The sequence below is a fragment of the Corapipo altera genome, unplaced genomic scaffold, assembly GCF_003945725.1.
Source record: "Corapipo altera isolate COAL_440 unplaced genomic scaffold, ASM394572v1 45, whole genome shotgun sequence".
Taxonomy (NCBI): Eukaryota; Metazoa; Chordata; class Aves; order Passeriformes; family Pipridae; genus Corapipo; species Corapipo altera.
The window spans coordinates 1993895-2016683 of record NW_020884877.1 but is presented as its reverse complement, the minus strand read 5'-3'; the positions used below and the strand labels follow the sequence as shown (position 1 = coordinate 2016683).

General features: G+C 39.4%; 1 protein-coding gene across 3 annotated transcripts in view; it reads right to left on the bottom strand.

Annotated features, from left to right (window-relative positions):
* The window catches only part of SPAG16 (sperm associated antigen 16), a 379115-nt gene that overhangs the window by 152290 nt on the left and 204036 nt on the right, over positions 1 to 22789 (bottom strand). For all 3 annotated transcript variants that reach the window (XM_027636865.1, XM_027636864.1, XM_027636867.1), the window contains exon 13: positions 2625 to 2751. In XM_027636865.1, the coding sequence (XP_027492666.1) occupies positions 2625 to 2751 (127 nt within the window). The remainder of the gene's footprint in view (positions 1 to 2624; positions 2752 to 22789) is intronic.

The window sequence follows — 22789 nt, the reverse complement described above, 5'->3', positions numbered from 1 at the left end:
ATGCAGACGAGTGGCAGGGCGCTTATCACGAGGAGAATTAACTCGGGCAGGTGAACCTGTGCTCTGGGGGTCACGCGCTCCCCCGCCCCTCTCACATTTATCACTGGACACACTTTGCAATTCATGAGTGGAGATGCTTATTCTGATGTGTCAGCGAGAAAACACCCTGGTGAAAAGCCAGAACGCGCTTGTCTTTCTATGAAACTGGCAAAGAGAGGAATAAATTCCGCAGCTTATCTTGGCACGAGAGCCGTCAGCTCTACTGGCAAGAGATTCCTACCATGAATTGCAGCCTCGGCCTCCTACATCTCATCTACTGCACGGCTGGCACAGCAGGAGGATGGTTCCCATCCAAATCCAACACCGTACCCGTAACTCTCCCAGAATGTTTGGAAAGAGCCATAATCATCCAAGTACTATTCATCTTTCTGTGTGTTCATTTCCCTATAGGCAACATATATCTCGGGTTTAAAATTATAGCCAGTGTGCTGCAGATATTTTTAACCACTAGATCTTGCTATATGTTAGCCAGGAAAAAAAAAAAAAAAAAAAAAAGAGGAAAAAGTAACTCCCTGCGTTTCCAAAGTCTGCAGGCTGCATTACAGCTTCAGCTTAGTAATTACAAAGATTTATGTTCCATTCTGCCCCAAATCCAGAGCTCATTGTCCATTCAACTTACACTGCTTTGACTTACAGTTCCCCGTATCCATTATCTTTAATAATAAAGAGCTGACTAAACTTAATGATTGAAGAGCAGGATGTGATTAGTAATAGGAATCTAATTTATGAGAAAACAAACCAGAGTATGGTTTTCATGTTTCATTAAAATTATCTTAAATGTACTCCTTAATGTTAATTGATCTCACAGAGGTGAGAAAATACTCTGTTCTGAATTAATGGGAGAAAATAATTCATCTTCTTTCTGGAGGGAACATTTAATATCATTCAGCATTTAGAGGGAGATGGCATCTTCACAGTGATTTCACCACTTCGAGTGGTGTTTCAGTGTGGGCACACATCTCAAATCTGCAAGATTTCCCACTGAAGGGGGGAAAAATTCAACAGAATAAACATACACCAAAATGCCACATATAATGTTTTCTTTTCACGAAAGGTCCTTCCTATCTTTGCAAAATTACCCAAAAGCTGAAAAACAATGCTGATGAGCAAATATAGAACAGGGTTTTTCCCTGAGTTTATCAAAGGAAAACTCTTTGATGACTCTTAATTTGCTGTGAGCAGGAGATTACTGAGACATTTGCAAGATAAAGTTCACTCCAGAATTTATTGAAAACAAAACAAAGCAGAAATCTATTTTTCCACTAAGTATTTTGCTTTTGTTTGTATTTCAATGATTTTTTTCCCCTCTTTTTGAATTATTCATATTTGGATATCATACATTCTTACAAACCAATGTGTGTAAGAATAATGAGTCTTGAATAGCTTCATTTTAACTCATAGTGCTTAATGCCCAGGATTATTATTATTATTATTAGAGGACCTTCTATTCAGTCTGTTTCTAAGATCCATAAATAGAATTTGCCTAATGAGCATCTCAAGTATTCATCTGTCATTTTCATGGCAGTTTTTCTTATCCTACGTTTGTATAGATCTGATGATAACACCTATTAATACAGAGCAATAGGTCTTTGCCTACTTCCTCTCAAATCCCTTCCATTAATACAACCTTCTCTATTCTGGGCTGGAATCTTGTATCTTTACACTGTTTGAGAAATGCAAAGTGACCGTAATACCAACTGAAGGAACAATTTGAGAACTTCAAAAGTTGCTCCATGAGAAATACCACAACTGCAGCAATAATTATTACATTTTCTGTTGAAACAGGAAAAACTTCCTCTTGTCTTGTTCTCATATTCTACTTGAACAGGATTTGCATATTTGGTTTGCAAAGCAGCAGGGACAAATACACTCTGCAATGCACTCAATCCATGAATACGTATACCAAAGAATGAAGGCAGAGAAGAATAAAGGAAGAGATGCAGAGTTTCTGTCACTACCTACAGGGGTATATTATGGAGACAATAATACATATTCCATGAGGAATCAGCAGGGAGTTCTGGGGGCAGGGAGGCAGATCCCTTCTAGAAGAGGAATAAATATATTACACTTCTATACAGTTTCTTGTATTTCTCTCTTCTTGTGTTTCTCCTAAGGCACTTTCCCCCCATTTCCTTTGTATGTGACTCAAAGTACATGCCAGGACTTTTGTAAGCAAGCTGACAAAAGAAGCTGAGAGAAGCCCAACAAATCTGACCCTGAGCTCTGTTTGTTGAACTGACAAAGCATGGTGTGCAGCACTGCAGTCTTGCAGACCCAGACCATCAGCTGCTAAAACCACCACCACCTAATCCAGCTACCTGTGTGTTGGGTGATCTCGGCCCACATCTGTTTGTTGCACTGGGATGACTCTGTCATTTCAGATACCAAGGAAGGGATTATGATGATTTTTTTGGTCAGAAGATAATAGCTGTGTCAGTAAACATTCCACGGCCACATCACCCCTTACTTTCTATTTTGATTTTACCCTGGTTTTCATTTTTCTTACACCATCCACATCACTGCTTTGCCTGTATTCAGGAGAGACCAAGGAAAAGCCTGCTTACCGTTCGGGAATCCCAGAGAGACAAAGTCTTGTCAGCAGAGCTCGTGAGAACGGTGCTGGAGAAGGGAAGGAACTCAATGCTGTTGACTGAATCTTTATGGCCACGCAACGTGTATCTGCATCTCTCACTGCAAAAGAAAATAACAGAAATACAGCACTTGCCACTCAGGGTAATAAAAACACCAGACAAGTTTAGGTAAATGACTGACACATTTCTTGTCTCTTCCCCAGCTACTGTCCAGAACAACTGAACATTGACAGCTATTCATCACCCAAGCACTACACTACAGGGGCAACAATAAAACCCAATCAGTTGGTGTTTGCTTCCCAATAATGAAGGCTATAGTGAAAGGCAAAAAGAAATGAAGAAGCAGGTTTTAAAAGATTCAATCCTAAGGAGCCACAATGAAAGCACAACTTGATGTTTCCCGGGTGCATCCTCAAAAACCTCACTGATGTAGAGTTTAAAGGGAATATGGATGAAAAGGTAAGATAGGGACAGTACCATTTCTCTTTCAAAGATATCATATTCCTTCTAGCTTACAAAGGGTGTGAGAAACCTACTGGACTGTGCCAACATGCACCTTGAAGAAAGCCAGAGAGTGTTGGCAATCCTACTTTTCTCTCAAGGCCTTCAGAAAGGTTTCTAGAACTCAGTGATGCCTGGGAGGGTAAAGTCTTGTCACTGTGGACACCCGAGAGCCCTTTTCCCTGAACAAGAGGTCTCTTACCATGGATCAAACATACCAGTAGCCATTATAAGCTCTCTGTTTGTAAAGCAGATGTGAGGGAACAGAGGTGTACCCCAAGAATCAAGGTACTTAGCATGAACTGACAACAGCTCAGAAGGAATTACTCTTTGAAATGGTTCTGAAAGTTCTTTCAAGGTTGAAGACACCCAACTACTGCACCTTCTCCCAGTCCATCAGCTATGAAGCAATACCCTAGAGCTTTTTGTTTGCTTTCTTACCTTTTTGTTTTGTTTTCTTTTAATGACTTAATTTCTGAGACAACACTATTGATCCTTCTCAGCTGAGAGCATGAACCTGATACAGATGGAACACAAGATGGGAAGCTTCTCCCATTGTAGGGAACAGACACACAGCCACAATGACACCGCTGTAGAGAATCTATTCTCTCACAAAATGGCCTATGATCTTGTGAAAGCTTTTTGGGTTTTGCTTTGTTTTCTGTGTACACACTAGAGCAGAACGTTCCTTAAACTGGAGTCCAAGAGAAGAGAAGGAAGAGCCCAAGGATGCCCTACCAGGACAACACAGAAGGTAACAAACCAATCTGGGATTATTTAAACTGAAGAGAACGGCAAAGGTTTAATTCCTAGAGAAGCAGGTCAAGAGGGGAGACAGTTGAAATGAACTGGTATTAATCAGTCATTATGACTGTACACAAGAGCTGCCCACACTGATTCAGGTCTCACTCCATGATTTCCTTGGATACACGTAAAAATAAATGTGCAGTGTCTGTATTATTATATCCTGTGAAAACATACAGGTAGGTGAGCATACAATGGAAAAAAACTAATCAATGTAAAGTCAGTAGCAGTTCTATCCTCTTTGTTCAGCTGAGTCAAAAATAGTATGAAAAAATTAAAGCCAACAACTCATCGTAAATTATTGCAGCTTTCAGTGAGAGCTCAGAATTTTATTCCCTGCTCCTGTGATTCTGACAGTAGAAACACACCTCCCCTGAGCTGGCTGCTGAATATATCATTGGGGCTTGCAAATTGGATTACTGGGTGGCTCTTAACAGAGAAATTTCTTACCAAATTTATTAAGGAAGCTGTCAGAAGGGAGGAATTAAAGATGGGATTTTTTTTCCTTTTTTTTCTTGCCTGTATGTCACCAGAAGACCCTCGGAGCTCTTGCGGGTTCTGTATCAACAGCACAGGAGATGAGTTTCTAGAGATCAGGTGCAGGCCAGGAGAGCTGCAAGGTTTGGTTGGACACCACCCTGATCACTGGTCTAACACAGAGACTTCTCAGACCTATTTTAGTGCTTTTCCACTTCCCAGACTGGAACCATCCGCTGTGCTGAGCTGAACACCAAGCCTGTCCCCACAGAAGGGAGGCCAGGAGGAAGATAAGTAGCTTCCGAGTAGAAATATTACCCAGGATATAGATTTCAAAGAAATATTAGATTGCACTGGTATCATTTCACAGAATCTATGTTTTTCTATTATAGCTAATACATTATACTATCCAGTGTTATCTGCTATATAGCCTACATGTGTTATCACAAGGACTCATTTTAAACTAGTCATAAAGTATTGTGGCTGTTAGTGCTCAGTGCACAAGGTATCTGATATTCACGATCACTTGATCTATGACAATAAAGTAACTTCAATAAAGTAATTTTTGTGTTTCACAGACTCATGGCAATGTTTTACACCAGAGAATATGCCTTTTTCATCTCAGATCTTACACCTTTATTTGTCTATAGGTATGCCATTTTTCAAAGGTGCCCAATGATTTCCTGCTTGCCTGTTACACGGTAAAGACTTTGAGTTGCTGAACAGTTTCTGACAAGGAAAATCCTGCTGTGTATTTTTTTTGGCACTTACTGGTTTTGAAAACAACTTTACATACCTGAGTGTGACAGTGTTCCACTAGAACCAAAGGGGATGTTTTCCTGCAATAAAAGCATGTTTGTCTGTCCTCTTCAAAGACTGGGGGAGAACAGCATCTTCAACCTGCTGAGAGGGCTTGGGGTGAAAGAGCACAGGAAAAGGAAGGAGGGGGAAGGAAAGCAGAATATTTTGTTTGTGAGGCACTGGTGTAAGGTATGGACCATCCCAGGCAGCCAGGCTGCAAGAACAGGCTTGTGAGAGATTAATTAGATGCCAAAGCAGGAAGGTCCATTCAGAATCCCTCAGCAAGGTGAAAATGGACTAAAGTGATGGACCATGACAGCAGCAGAAGAGAAGGAAATGATTTGCACTTTTCCATCAGGAACATAAACCCCCAGACCTGATGCAGCTGCCTGCACTTCCATATCACTGCGTGCTGATGAGTGAGCTCTGGCTCTCGAGATTTAATTTACCACTCTGGTAACTGACTGACTGAATATTTCTAAGAACTTTCCTCCAACTGCTACATAAAATAAACTCATCTTTCCTTCCAGCTGAGATATAATTTCAGCAAGACTGCTTTGTATACCAGCTATCTTCTGGTCAGAAAGGCCAACAGTTTATTTACATGTTCTTTTTCCATAAAAAAGAAGTTGATAGGAAGGGCAGAGTATCACCCTGTTTTTCATGGGAGCTCATGATTCTATCCAACGGTTCAAGTTTATCTACATTAAAGTAAATCTGCAGCAACATTCACTAAGTTTTTTTTTCCCCCACTGTGAACACACAGCCTCATGGATATAAACCTCACCATCTCTGAACATTCCAGTTCAGAAGACAGAGGGAATCATCTATGAATAGCAGCTTAGGCATTTGCAGAACTCTTGTTGCCTATATCCAGTGACAGAGAAAGAGATCCTGAATAAATGGTGCCACAGTAGAAATACTGTTCAATAGTTCAGTATTTTGCAGATTTTATTCTGAATCTCACCTCAGATGCCAATTCCAACGCTCATCCTGTGTTACTACTACTTTTTCAACATAAAACATCAGCTAACACCACATTTTCTTGGCTCATGACTAATTATCTTCAATGTTCTCTTTTTTTCTACAGAGTAAATTCCCTTCCCTGAAACCTAGGTAAGGCAATTATGTCCATCAGTAAATCAGCCTTCATTCTACCTCACCAGGTTTTGATTTGTCTTTTCAAACATGGCTGGATACTTATAAATAAGCACACATATTCCATGAATGCTGGCATTTCAATTTAATTGAACCATTACCAATATCACTAGCTCAGCAGCGATGAGAAAATTTTACTGGCTCAGTTTTCAGAGACTTCTGTTTTGAAAAGCACATCCCAGAATGGTTCATTCAAATTCCAAAGGGCTTTCAGGAAAACTGCATTGAAAACAGCAGATATGAAACATTTCCACTCACAGGAGACTCTGCTGAATATTACCAGGCTGCCATCTCTCCTCTAATGTACAACAGTAGCCAAAAAATGCACCAGTTAGATATTCCATCAACTGCACAGTAATTGAAAAGAAAATACAGATAGTGGGGAGATTCCTCTTCCCCTGCATCCTTTCCTAGCTGCACAGAGGAGTTAAAACTCAGGAAGGACACCAAGCTGGCAGACCCTGATGGGAACATTCCACAATTGCCTGGTACATATTCATGGCTCAAGGCCACACAGTGCCCAACCTGCACAGGTCAGCACTCATTTCCTGAGCGACAGGCTCAGGAAATCACAGATCACACGTTGCCTATTCTTTTGCTATTTAGAAGTGTTTTTTTAAAACACCCCACATCCAACACACACATACTGGTGCTCCTATGAAATCAGGACAAGCTCTGCCTCCTTTTCTCATTTTTTTTTTTTTTTTTTTTTTTTTCTTAAAGCATGTGGTTTCTATGTTCAGCTTTGTTGGAAAAATTGGGGGAGTGGAGGGTGATGCCATTTTAGTGATTAGTTGGGTAGTCATAATTACTTCTTTTATTGCTGTGCCATATTAAATCTCAGTTCAAGCACAGTAATTAAAAGCACCTATACAGCCAATTGAAATTAATGAGATTTTAAGCATGTTCTTTGGAGTCAGTGCCTCTATCAACCATCTTTTCACATGCCTTCCAGAGGGATTCATTAAATGCACAGGTACTCCCAAACTGTACTATCTTCCCCAACAATTGCTTTTCAAATCATCCCACAGAACAAAGACTGAACTAAACTCTCTCTCTCTCTCATGTCTGTTCAATAACATTCTTCTGTGTCAGCTGCAATCACCAGCAGGGGAATTGCCAAGGTAAATTACACCAGAGTCACCTGTGAGGAAGGTGGACACAACATTTCTGAGGAAGTTTCATAAGGACACACCACAACCTGTCTCCAACCCTGTGATATAACTGTAACAGTTAAAAGGAGAGTATTTTTAACAAAACCAAATCCTATCACTTTCCCATTATATGGCTTTATCTCCAAAATGTGTTTAAATTAGGCACAGAACTCTCCCAGCCAAGATCAATGGCCAAGTATAGCAAATGGGCTGGCTTAAGACATTAAAATGCCAGCTTGGTTTATGTTGTTATAAATGCATCCTATCATGTCTTTACACTTTATGACCTCTATTTTATTTCTAGGTAGCTTCACATATGACACATCCAATTATTCATGTCAAGAATGTAAAACTACCAGTATTTCAGTAAAAAGTGCCTACCATCATTTATGACAGTGATTTTTTTTTCTTGACCCATTATTTCACTAAATGTAACACATTTGCTAAGACACTGACATGTGAGGACACTTCCTCCATAAAGTACATTTGTCTCTGAAAAGATACATGATGGTATGATTCTGTCAATACCAAACACTTTGTTCAACTATTACTTATCTTCAATAAAACGGGGCTCTCTTCAAATTGTGAACAATCGTTTGTGCCCTCTTTCAAACCACTGTTTGACACTCAGAAAATGCAGCGCTAAAGGAGATGTTACTACTGTTTTTGTGGCATTGTAAACATTTCTTCTCCAGTATTTAGGAATGTTTAGAAAGAAAATACAAAAGCAATCCTTCTTTGTGTTATTTATCTTCATACTCAGCACTGGTGGAACATTTTAATCTCTGCAATCTGGGTGCTCCACAAAACAAGGAGCAGGCCCCCAATTAAAGAGAAGCTGTAAGTCAGGGTTTCTCTAGCAAGGCTCAGTTTGCAGTTACTCCTGAGTTCTTCACACAGGTGAAATTGCTTTATACTGTTGGTTTCAGGCAATTTTAATGGTTACACTTTTTAAATTCACAGTGAGCAGAAGCAGGATTATGCACTAAACTCTCCTGCCATCACTCACATCAGAGGCTGCTTTGAGCTGGGCCGTGCAGGGCTGGCTGAATCACACAGGCGTGGGGTGCACGGCCCACTCCCACTGAAAGCAGCACAAGGTTTGCCACTGATGTCAGTAGGAGCAGGATTAGATCCAGGTTTATCTCCACAGGAGCCTGACAGCTCACACTTTTGGTCTGGTGCACAGTAAATTGAGCATATAAAAGGAAACTGAGCTCTGAAGTGGTACAGACTTAACTGGTAAGTTCAAGGGTGCAGTTCTTCCCCTTCCTCTGTCCTTTTCTTCTTCCTTCTGCCAAAAGACAAGCAAAGGCTTCCCAACCAGGAAGGCTTAGCCAAGGAAGAAAGAACCCCAAACATGATAGAAATGTTTTATTAATATTTGCTAGACATATAAACACACATTACTTATCTGACTCAGCAAGTCTGTAAATTTGAAATAAAATCCTGTTACAGCCTTTTCTTAGACCTCATTTAAAAAAAGGAGAACTTAGGAGTCCTACTGTTTGAACACAGAGTTTCTGAAATGGATCAAATTGTGTCTTCATTAAACAGACCTAAGTGAACATCAATAGTTACATTTTTTTCTTACGTGGTAAGTTTTGAGAGGCTGCAGCAGTTTATTTTTCAGAGTGCAGATTTCTCCTCTGAGATCTAGCAATGTTCTCTTCCACTTTTTGGGGGCTGAACTGAGCATGGCAGCTTTCCTTTAACACCAATTTATTAGACTCAACTCCATCACCAGCTGTGCTTCAGCTCCTGCTGAAACCAGGAATAAAGACTACAGAGATTCAGTAGGTGAACAGATTCCACCCTGCTGCAAGAGGGAACTGCAGCCCAAATCCTGTCCTGGCTCTGCTGGTATAAGGAGCACCTTGCAGTGCAGGCCAAGCTTTGTGCTCACACAGGATGCCTCTACTCCTTCAGGTGACCCCCCTGTCTAAACCAAATTTGTCTAACACGTTGCAAGCTCCCACTTCCAGCAAAACTCTTAAGAGAAAGCTGAAAGGCAGCATCTGAGCCCGACTGGCCCGTAACCTCATTTGCTGAGGTCTGAGCACACTGAGCCCTCCCCCAGCCAGTCTAGTCCCACACATTTTGGGGTTCACTCTTGCAGGCACCACAGAAGTGCTCCAATCTGCCTACAGCAGGGAGGTGGGTCAAAAGCAAGTCCATCCGTGTGCCCACAGGCTTGTGTAAACCTCTCCTTGCACTCTAAACTCTCCCATTCCCTGGCATCCCCTCCACAGTGGTGGCACAGCCTCACTACCACCGACACATTTGTGTGCTGCTAACAAGCTGCTCTGTCAACAGCAACACCCAAACAGAACAGGAAAGCTATTTTCTTGTGTTGGAAATGTATTTCATCTCCAGGGACCTTGCCTCCTTACATATTTTGCTGTTCTAAAAATTACTTTGTCCTATTTCTATAACTTGAAACAGCCTCTTTGGCAAATAATACACAGAAAGGGAAAATTGAATGTACCTGAGAACAAAAAATACAAAAAAAGCACATGCAGAACAGAAAAAGAGGGCAATGCATAACATTAAATGAAGTCTGATAGCTTGAACTTCAGATTCAGCGAGGTCTAATAGTGAGGGACATTTGGACAAAATTCCCCTAATAAATTTATAATTAACCAGCAGAAAGCAATGCTCCAGTCAGACTTCTATTCTGTGGTGAAATTAGATAACAGCCAAATAATCACAGTCCTTGAAAGAGCATTCTGTGAATGCAGGAGAAAGAGGTTGCAAAACTTCATGCCTCACCATCGGGATTAAAATGCTTATTTGCCTCAGTTCCTTGTAATTTATGTAACAGAATATGCATTAGTGGAAAAGCAGCCAATTATAACATCGTGTTTATTTTTCTGGCAGAGCTCTACTGGGCGTGTTTAAGTAGCAGCTGTGTATTTATTGAGTGTGTGGAAACTTCCACCACCAGTGAGATACTGAGCAGTGCACTGAGGAAAGAAACCTCTTGGACAGAAAAGCACCCAGGCAAGGTTTTAAGGGCACACTGGTTGCTGTGGTGGTGAACACAGACGTGCTGACTGCCTGACGCCAGCCTGGAAAATAACAAAAACCTGTATTTTCTACCAACTGTTATTGAACGTGTCACAGCATGAAGTGCACACAGACAGTCATGGGTTGGGTTTTACAGAACAAAAGACTCTCCCCCGTGCCATGTTTGGTTAGAACTCCCTGCCACAAAGAGACAAAAAGAAATATAATCAATTCCCCTTTGTTGTTTGAATGATTCGAATACCACTCAAACCCAGGATCAATTTTGAAAACCATTAAGAATAATAAATATGATTGACAATAGCTTTATGTTTTTTATGAGTGAAAAGCGCAAATTACTGAAATAATAATATTGTACTTAGTCTTTCATTAGAAGGTGTGAAAACTGTTTGTCGATAATCTCTCTCCTTTTTTATTGGCTTGAAACATGAATAATGAATCTACTCATTATTACACTGAAGATTCAGGCTATTAACATCTTACATTTCTTTGAACAAACAAAGGGTTGTGTAAGAAGTATTATTATTATTTTTAATATTTCTTGCTTCCAGAAAAAGGGGTTTTGGTGTGAAGCTAATTTTTTTAAAAGGAAAGATAAAACAATAAGACAAAATCTCTACTTAAGAATGGCTTATGGTGTTTTTGCTCTAACTTCCCCTGTTAGCATTATGATTTTAGATCAATATAATTACACCAATCTAATCACAGTGCACACTCAAAGTAAGTGTCATTGGATGAGAAGAACAGTATCCATAATTACCAGATCAGACAGATTTCTACATTAATATAGTGGCACTGTAGAATCCTTTAAAGATGTGGCTGGAATGGAGCACATCTTTAAATGTAAGGATTTTCTTAAATGTTCAGCTGAACCAGGACCAGAAGATACATCACTTTGCCAAAATTAGCCTAAAAACAGAACAGAAATTAGCACTTCCATAGCTGTCTCAGAGACACCACGTGATTGTCCTGAATTGCAACAAACATGTTTTCATGTGTAGCTGTTCTGGAGTTTTGTAATAGAGCACATACATTTTCACACCAGACTGCAATATGTTCTTCATTCCCTGCTACTGTGTAGGCTTGGTTGAACCCTGTGTCTTGTCAAGGTATCTTTAGAATCTCACTAGTCAACACCTAATTGTTGGCAGCACGGGGCGTTTTTCAGCTCATGGCAACAGCTGCTGCAAAAGCTCACTTTCCTTTGAAATTGGGCTCTAAATCAATTTTGGTAATTTATTTCAGCTACTTTAGTTTGAACAGAAGCCTGTTACTTACAGTCCAGATTTTTCAGAAGTGAGACTCATTTTTATATGCTTCAAATTTGGATTATTTTTCATTTGAAAAAGATAATATTTTCCCAGATGACCTAGAATTAGGTCATCAAAAATGACTCCGAAAGTCATGGAGCCGGAAGAAGATTTAGGCATCTATATCCAAAATGTAGATCTTGGGAGCCCTTTCTGAGGACCATCTTGGTCAAATACAGACCAAGGCAATGACAAGGCCTTGCTTGTAAATCTGTGTAAAAGAACAATGCTTAGGCATGATCCAAAGTCCTTTTATTCTGACTTACTGAGTAATGCTCTCTCACCCAGAAACAATAGATTTGTTAACACTGCTCTAAGGAACTCAGTTTAGTGGGCATTCCCAGAACATCTCTAATATACCCTGATGGGATTTGGACCCCACAGAAGCTGCACTGGTACCCACTCCAAGCATGATGCAGGAGCACAACCCCTACATTCCTGACTATATTTCAAAATCTAGGCTTAGTTCTGCCCTCTGCCTCAGGGAAGTCAACACCCACGTGTTAAACCATCTGTTCATGGCTATGACTTTCTAACTTTTTCATCGAGTCTGTCCACAGGCACAAAATAAATTTCATCAGCTGAAGAAAAAGCTTTATGCAGACCAATGGTCCTGGCACTCAGAGAGACAAGATCTGAAGCAGTCCCCCTCCAAGGTCAGCTCCTGTATTTCACAGTTATTGGATCAGTCCTTTGGACAGGAACTAGAACATGATCTGCTCTTCATCTGAGATGCCTGTGTCTCCCTTGCAACACACAGAAAGCAGAACCATCTATCCCAGAATTACTAATGTCGGTTGAGGGACGTGATGCACTGAGATCAGAAAGGTGATGCTTACATTATTTTTTGACTGTAACCCTTGCTCAGCAGTTTCTGCAAATCAAGTTTCCATAAGGGATTTTTCTGTGGGACAGTGAAGACAGGAGCACCAGAAATCATTTATTGAAAACCATAGCCTTATTTTATTAAACAATTATCTCCTACCCCCTCAAGGCATATGGGTACGAGATAATCAGATCAGTGCAATCTCAGTAATAATAAAATAGATCTAAACCATTTAAGCTGACATTAAACACTGCAGAGCGAGTACAAGCGCGTTTTCTGCTCAGCAGTTCTGCAGCCAAATAAGCAAAGTCTCGCTCCCTGGTGACAGTGGGTTATCCTCAATTATCATATCAGCTGACATCAGCACTGAACTCATGTCCTGTTTTCACAGGCAATATGGAGCTGCCATGATCTTATTATTGTCTTTTTTTAAAATTATTTATTTTATTTTTTATTTTATTTTTTATGACAAAAACTTTACCTGTAAAACTATTGTCTTTTTGGGCTGACCCTGAACAGCTCAATCCAGATGTCTCAATTCCTCCAAGGACATACTGCTGCTGATTTTGAAAGCTAACATTATATATGTATTTTGATGGATCACTGTTAAGTGACTTAATTTTCTGTGTGTGTATAATAATGCCTATGTTAGAACTAGTTCTAACCAAACAGGTTATTGTGCAGTTTTTGGCTTTTGCTGTTCAGATAAAACGCTGTCATGAAAAAAAATATTGCCATCTAAACTCATCACTCAGATGCCCTTTACAGTGCATTCCAACCATCCTGAAGAATTTCTTTGTAATTTCTTTCATTCTCTTCCTTTTCATCATGATCACATAATAAAGAATAGGGCATTATATGCACAACTACTGACTGGTGAGACTTAACATGGAAAATGAGAAATGTGACAATGAAAAATAAAATTTGAAATATCTTTACACCAGAAGACCAGATAAACTTACTGTCCTGTATTGGAATGCACATTTTCTGTTGAATCTTGGTATCTCACTGTGAGGCTGATCTGATCTATTTCTTCTGAAAACTCACTGACAATGTCATAAATAATTGCTTTTTATAGGATTTTAAGTCTGTAACAGTATGTAACAGCACATTTTTTTCAAAAACACTGCTCCTGTAACACTAAAGCCTAAAATACCTTGCCAAAGCCTAAGTTCATCCCACGGGGATCTATCATACCATATTCTCTAGAAATCTGCATATTTAGGACAGGATTTCCAAACTTCCCTGACAATGCAGAGTCTGAGATTCATATGATTTTTGGGTGCCTAAACAATGGGATTTTCAAAAGTGACAGTGTGTCCAACATATTTTCAGTCGACCCTTCAGGCATGTTTGAAGATCCAGCTCTCGGTGTGTGTGAAATGCAGAGAACCCCAAACACCTGCTGAGGTGAGAACTTTGTTCCATGACTTTACCAGGATCAGGCAGCAGCTGGTAAGGGGAAGAACAAGACATGGCTCTCAGGCTTCTGTCTGCCCAGAGTCACATTAAACTGCACAACAGATGCCCTGGATCTGCGCTGTTTCTAACGCAAAACCTTTGCCTTCCTTCAAAAAAAAAAAAAATCAACTGTTGGAAAACTATTGACAACTGAACAAGAACTATATAGGAGACTGGCAGAATAAATGTAGAGAACTCAACTACATCCACACAGTTTTTACAAAATTGACTTAAGTCAGCTATTAGCCCTCAAAAAAAACCCCACAAAAAAACAACAAATCAAACCCAACAAATCCCCTTTATCCCCCAAAACTCCAAACAAGAACTCCATCATTAGTTTACCTCAGAATCCATTTGCCGGTCTAGCTTTAAAGTGATAACATTCTACACAGGATAGTAAAAACAGTACCAGCTCTCTATAATCTAATTTCACCACCTTCTTAATTTATTTTTAATAAGTTTAAAAAATATTTTAATATATTTCTTTTCTATCTTTAATCCCAACCCATCTGCAGGAAGGCTCCTGTAAGCAGCATGGGTAGCTCACACTGTCCAATGCACATGTAAAGGGAGTTCTGCCAGCTCTGCTCCCTGAGCATCTCATACAGATGCACTGGGCCCCAAAATCATCTATACACCGTGAAAGGTCCTACCAGAAGCTGTCTTAATGTTTTCTGATATAGAAAAGAAAATGCCTTTATCAAAGAAGTCAGATGAAGAAAAACCTATGGTCTCAGATTCAAAAATGGAATGGCAAGTGAATGTTAGAGACCTCTCCTTATTTATTGCAAACCAGGAACTTCAGTCCTTGTTATTTTTGAAATAAAAATATTTTTTGTTTGACTGAACAGTCAGTTGCAACAGTGCAGAGAACCACTAGAGCCTGGGCCAGGACTGTGTATTGTGAATTAGCATCATGCAATTACACAGGATATTAATGGATGGCTTTAATCTCCAGCATGCAGATTCACTGCATAAAATGCAGTGTTACCCTTGTCGTATGTTAGTTTATTTTCTTCCACTTTCTAAATTTACTGAAACTTCTTCAGGCCTATTAAATGAGCAAATCCTGTCTGAAAATAGTACAACAAGGCTGAAACGCAATAAATATAAGCACTTTAATATTTAAGTGAGGAAAATGAATTTCAGTGTGTTTTCAAATTGGTTTTCTTCAGTGCAGAGTTTCTTTATTTGTCCAAATAAAATGGATTTGAGTGGGTGGCAGCTTTAAGGAGTTATGCTGCACTATTCAATGGCTTTGTGAACTTGGGAAGGTATTATGAATAATGGATTTGCTGTGCTCTTAAACACGGAGCCACAACAAAAACAATATCATTCGAGGTTTTCTAACAAGCAGCTGCTGGAGTGAAGAATAAAAAGCCTGGCCTACTGACTGAAGCTACAGGTGCACGTTTGTTGAGATCAGTGCAGCAAACCATGGGATTGGAAACATGTTTTCAGCAGGAAAACCACTCAAACAAAGAATATGGAGAGCTAAATTCCCAAGGATACCTCCCACCACTTTTATCTGCTATTTTCTTACAAGCCCATTTTTACATTCTACACCATCCCCACTCCCCCCAGACAGAGCTGGGAAAGGGCTGGATTTCCCTTTGCGAACTGCTGGAGGGAAAGATTAACTTGAAACACATGCAGAAACTATGAGAGTACTGGTTTAGTTCCCTCCTTTTATAGATCTGAATATGTATCTCAAGGGGAGAGAGTCCTTTGCTTTATTTAGTAATTAATTTAAAAAGACTTTCATTTCATCAGCAAATTACTCAATCTTGAGCATTAATGGAAACAATATCCAATCATTTGCAATATAAATAGACTTAAACAAAATGAATTTGAGAAGTGTGCACCCTGATTCTTTGGAAATGAATCTGCCCTCAGTCTGATTGAAAATCAGACCAGTTTGGGGCATCTAATCCATTCCTAGCAATGGGTAAGTTTTCAATACAAGGGGACTGGAAAATGCAGCAATTTCTCTGAGCAGTGGACACTTCAGAGTAGGGGAAGGAAGGATGTCTACCTTTGAGGTGGGATGATCTTATCCTCATTTTCTTCCCAAACTTGCAAATGCAAAAGCTGTTCACCTTACACACATAGGCACCTGAACTCTTCTACAGCCTGTTGAAGAGAACCTCAGTAATCAGGATTTCAAATTCTGGTCCCAAAAGCCTGACTTGTGTATTTGATAACCAGCATATCAGTACTTGACAGGATTTTAATACCAGAATTGCAATTCTAAAAGTTGTGACATCATCTTATCTTGTTGATACACATATATCAAGCAAGTCTACTAAAATCTTCAGTTGCATATAGCAAAGCTTAGTTTACACTATTGCTGAAGGTGCTGAATATGTAATCAAAGTATTGTCTAGCCATGACTGATAACCTGATATGGATCACTTAAAAGCCTGACACACTTAGAATTTAGTTTTTTTCAACCTGCAGAGCCAGCTGCTACTTCCCACGTAGCATTGCATATTCTGTCCTCAAACCCTTATCTTCATCTTAACCTGCCAAACACACTTAGCTCAGATCTTTATTACTGTGAAACAAACTCTGACACTAAAAAAAAAAAGCTACAAAAAGGGCTTTTAAAATGGCAGGACGTAACTGCAGTAGATCACATACAGTATTTTTACTTCTTTCTTTGAATTTCGGAGGAGGGATACCAGTAAAACTTCAACCATGCTCACAGCATGCAGCCAACTCACATGCCCTTTATGCGACACAAACGCCCCAGGACCGTCTGCTCTGTGTTAAATAATTCACCAATTTTGTTGACATTTTACTGTAGTCTCAATATTAAGATTCCATTATCTAGAATGTTTGTTTGGGTGACAGAAATGGGTTTGAAAGAGACACTAAAATATAAAGAAATTCATTGGTTTTGCATCAAGTGGATAATTCCAATACATATTTAATAGGTTTCCCACAGACACACAGGCCTTTGCAGGCTCTGAGTTCAGTAAATAGATGCATAAAAATTGTCTTGCAGATGGTGAATTGATTCCTAGCTGGGAAAGATATTGGTCATCCTAGAACAAGGGTTTTGTGTGATGTGTCTCAATTCACATCAGAAAACCTATGCTGAATACTGAAGTGCAGAAGGGAAAGTGCCAACATTTTTGTTTTCTTCATCTTGATCTTCACCTCCACTAAGGCAACCCTCCCTTATTTTCATGAGAAGATTCAGCCTGGATGTGTAAATAGTTCACAGACTTAACCACTTGTCTCATGTGGATATGGGCTTTATAGCTCTCAAAGCCTATTCTGAAGAGTCTGAGGTCTGTCTCAATCCACACAGGGTACCAAAATAATTGTATCATATGTATGTGGTCCAACCATTTAGGGAAATTTAAGATTTAGGACAGAAATGAGCCCCAAGTTTTTGAAAACTGTCACAGAGAAAACCACTACTGGGCTGCAAACAGTATTTGTTCACATTTTAAGGAGGTACAAACACAATTCAATGTCTTCCAACTTCAATAAAAGACCCAGGGCACATCTTCTTTATTTAAGAACTGTTCAAAGATTTGTGTTCATTTTCCAGATGAGGCTAATCAAAGATGAATGTAGTTTGCTTTAACAGGATACACATGCCAGACAACCAGAGTTACAGCATTTGGGAGAGGGAAGAATCTCACAATACAAGGTTTTGTGTAACGTCTGAACCCTTTAAAAAATTCCTTTTATAAAAAAGGAAGAAAAAAGAAAAAGACATGCCAAAAGCATCTCACACACACACATACATCTCTGAAGACTGCCTGGAGCCAGGGGACAAGAATTCAAACAACAGGAATTTACATATATCAAGGCATCCATTACAGCAGACTTTTGAAATCAAATGACCAATTAATTTGATTTCAAACCAGAAGACATCAGCAGCTACAAACGGTTCACCATTCAGGTGGATATGCCTGTCAGAGTAGTGCTGCTTGTGAGTAGTAAGATGTATTCCTGTTCTGGTTAATTCACTGGGGACACAAACAGGGGAACAACCTGCAATCACTTGTGCTGCAGCACACTGTGATTGTGGGTAACAGTGCTGCACTTTAACATGGATCACAGACTGTGTGTGTAATAGTTGCACTAACTGGTACTGACAGGATATGGTTGTGATGACGGAAATACATAATTTTAATGAACTGTTGTCTTCCCTGAATTCTGTAATAATATTTGACAGCTCTCACTGCTGTACGAATTACTCTGGTGGTACAATTCGTTTTTGGTTTGGTTGAGATACTGTAAGACTATTTCTAGGAGAGCAGGTGAGGTAAAGAAAAGCCTGCCAGTAATGAGTGACTGTAGCATGAAGGGAAGAGAAGATAATGAGCCTGGATTTGGAGTGAAAAACTATACTCTGACTTGAATTGTGCTGCATGTCTACAGTGCTGATCCTCTGCATTTGAATACAGTGGAAACACCCTGTCAAGATCTGAATAACATTCTGCAGGAGTCATAGTTACAGTACCTGCACACTTGCAAATAAGACAAGGAATTCAACTTGCACATTGTCAAAGAGGGAAAAATCCAAGACCTGAGACTCCTGCATCACACACGATCCGAGGGGACTGAGCTTTCTGCACCTGCCAGCTGCTCGGGTTGGGATTTGATGGAAGGAAGCCTAAGCATTACCTTCATCATTCCTCCTGCTCCCGAATTAGCTGTCAGGGAATCTAGGAGGGACTTTGATAAGTGAGGTAAGCCAAGGAGAAAACTGTCCAACTTTCAGGTCACACTACCTCAGCACTTAAATAAAGCAACTGCTGTCCAACGGGAATCTCTCAGCCAACTAGACATAATTTAGGAAATCTGTGCAGCCCTGGGCTGAGAGAGGACAACTAGAACATAAAATCCCCAATTGCATCTAATATGTTTTTCCAAGTCATATTAGATGTTAAAATTAACAAGGAAACTTCTGAGATAAGAAAGGGATACATCCTTTCATGTCAATCAAGTGCAACTTTCTCCACTATCTTTCCATAAAAGAAGATGGAAATCTTACGTAGATAACAATTGTAGAGTTCACGTAAGCCTACTGGAACTACCTGCAGGACTCAGACATTTTAGAAAGCAGCTCCATTCATCACTTTAGTTTTAAAAAAATAAAGTAGTAACTTGATTTTTTTTTCTTCCCCCTCCATTACTCAAAAATGGTGCTGTGGAGTTCAAGACCAGTAACAGAAACCAGAAAGCAAAGCACTTATATTTCTGTCTATTCAATGCTTTTGGAAAAGCATTGGATTAAAAAAAAAAAATCCCTCTAACCACTAAGAAATTCAAATATGCTTGTTATGTACAGGCTAAATTGCCATGGACAGTTCCTGCAAAAGCCACAGAGAACATGGATTTATCCAGACCTGCAGCCAAGGGCCACCAGTACAAACAATTCAGCAGAAACTACACAGCTCCTGTCACGTTTAACAATGTGATTAATAATCACAGAAACATCTGTTTCTCATGAATCTACATTACTACTGAAAATCTCATTCTTCTCACCCAGTAGGAACATTTGAAGACAACTAATTTTGACATTTTTTTAATGTTACCAAAGAATAGAAAGTTTTACCAATGGCTTCAGCAGTAACTCACCCCATGGGCTCCAGTAAAACCCTTCATCTCTTTGTTTAGTTTCACCAAAAGTAGACAATGGTATGACTTGCCCAGTTCAGGCATTCCATGGGAATTAAGTAAGATTTCTCTGGCTTTTTTGACTATAAATATGTGACCATATTAAACGTTTCTCATTACTGATCCCTGTTGTCTCATACTAACTCTGTAATGCAATTAAATTGGAAGTTTACAACACAGCATTCAAGCTACACTTCCTGTAAAGTTTTGTACTTTAAGATTCCTCTTTTTCAGTATTTAGTTCTATTTTCCCCTTAACTGAATAGCTGTGCTTTGGATATAATTTTTTTTCCCTGATAATTCACATCTTCAAATTGATTTTTACAACTGGCTCTCTGGGAATTACAACGACCAGGTTTTAGATTTTCTCGGTCCTGAAAAATGTGTTATGGAACCGGAGCATACTTATAAATGTGGAGACTTGGGCATGGGCCTCGTTTGGATTTGAGGGATTAATAGCAGCTTGTCTCTCCAGTACTCCTCAGAGGATTCCAAAGGGAATTCTCCTTTATCAAAATGGCAAGCATTTCCTGCTGTGCTGTCAGGAGACACATTACAAACTACCCAAAGATGGTCCTGCCACATTTCCTCTGAGTTCTTCTACTTGCCTTCTAATTTCCTGGAGGACATTTGTCTTTTCTGAAAATAGATTAGCTTCACTTTTACTGGAATCAATTAAACATGGTATGTGGCCAGAAGAGCTTGTGGCTTCTGTCCCACCGAGAAGTGAGTCAGACAAGTGTCACCCGAAAAGGGGTATTTGGACAAGGACTGGTTACACACCCTCATTCCAATTCCAAATGTGAAAGCTTAGTTCCATTTTTGACTTGGACAATATTTATGAGTTTCTGCCAAGGAGATGTTACAGGATCCTGGTATGGATGCCTTTGGCGTGGTGAAAAATGACTACACATCTGATAGTAAATATTTCATTTAAAAGCTGTCCATTGCATAAGGGAAAAGGAAGAAAAAGAATCAGAGTATGAATGTCAAGGATGCCAGGAGAAGCCAGGCTAAACTCTGGCCTTTTCACACTGCTCTGATGGTACAAGGCAAATGGCTTGACTAGTCAACTTGGCAACTCAAGCAACATTAAATAATTACTTCATTGAGACTAAAGAAAAAAAAAATCCACTCCAAACTACAACAGCAGCTTAAAATGAACTTCATCATGTCTTGCACATGACCAAGATGTGTATTAAAGTAAACATGCAGTACCATCACTGATGGTATCATTCCAAGGAAAGCTAGAGCTGAGGAGGGGCTTCTCATGAAACAAATTCCATCCCTCCTTGACGTCTTCAAAGTAAGCACTAACCCTAAATTTCCCAAAAATTAAAATGCTTCTTGTGTGAAGAAACAAAACTATAAACAGCAGCTACCAAATGGAGAGAAGTTACGACAGAATTTTAATAGAGGTTTAAGAGAAAAGAAGGAATTATTCAAACAAACTAGGAATTAATGTCATATATATATGACACTTTGGTAAAGAAGTGGAAGTTCCAAGTCTTGTTGTAGAAAAGCAAAAGGTGTCAACAATTATTTTTGTGTATATAAATAAGAGACTATATTAATGCCTTACTAACAAGATACTATCTTAGGAGTTGTGCAGGATAATTAACAGTAATCATGACAGATTAGTTACTTTTAAAATTTGCACCTGAACAAGTCCACTAACGGATACTAGTAATGACTGAAGACTGATGTAAATCCATATTTCAGAATTTTAAAATATAATTTGATTACGGGAGAAACTTCCAGGAACCACACAAAAATGGCCATGTTAAATGAAAAGGAAAACAAATAAGTGATGGATTATAAAACAGCAAACAGAAAGCAGCAACAGCTCCAATTCACAAACATTTCTTCAGCCTGGGGTCTGTTACAGGACAGCACAATTGCATTTCTCTGTGGCCTAATTTCCTGTATTTTGCACTATTGAAAGAAAGCAGGCAAAAATGAAGAACTGGTCTAATGACTGTATAATGGATCAACTGGAGGAAAAAAAATTCTAAATGTTCTGACTTTGCTGCAAATAATTTCTTGAGCTCAAAGCATAAATAACAATGTTTGCATTTAACATACAGTGTACAGCATATGTTTGCAAAACTAAACAACTGCCTGTATTTACACGAGATACATGATGCTCAGCTTGATTTGCATATCAGAGATCAGGCTGTAAATCTCTGATGATATTTACCGTTGGATAATTGAAATTAATCCTGCCAAAATGACTTTGACAGTCCTGAATTTACAGTCAGAGAAAACAGCCCTGGAGCTGCCTGCTGAGCTATGAACACAGTGTGTCTGCAACCTGAGCTGTGCTCCTGGATAAAATCCTCTCCCAAATTAGAAGCCTCTTCCTTTCTTCCCCAGCTTCAGGTTCAGGTTGATTCCCATAATCATTAAGCAGTTGGGCTAACTTTGAGAAGAGCAGATATATCTTTGTTTTGCTGGTTTGTTTGGGGTTTTTTATAGTTTTTCTAACTATAGCAGGTACATTAGTTATCTTCTTAGTTATCTTCCTTCCCTGCCCTCGCCTCCCCAGTGTTATGCCATTTGCTTTCAATGTCCTTTAGAAGTGGCCAACTCTCCCAGCAGAAAGCATCAAGACATTCCAACACCAGAACTCAGACTCCCTCGAATCCTTCAGTAACTTGGATCATGGTTGTGTCTCAGCCTGTGCCTGTCTCTTCCAGGAAGAAGGAATGTGCTTGGATGTTTGTTTGTTTTCTGTTTTGTTTGTTAAACTCAGATTGTCTCTTTAAACAGAAGGCACATAAGTTGTCCACGAGAACAACGAGGTTAACTACAAAGCTACCTGATGTTATCCTCCTGTCAGGAATGTCACCTGTGCCTTGATGCGTGATTGACCCTTTCAATACACACAAAAGAAAAACATTTGTGAATATTACCCATAGCAAAAGAAAATAATAAAAAGACCAGATGTAGTTTCACCTTCTAAGAAAACAA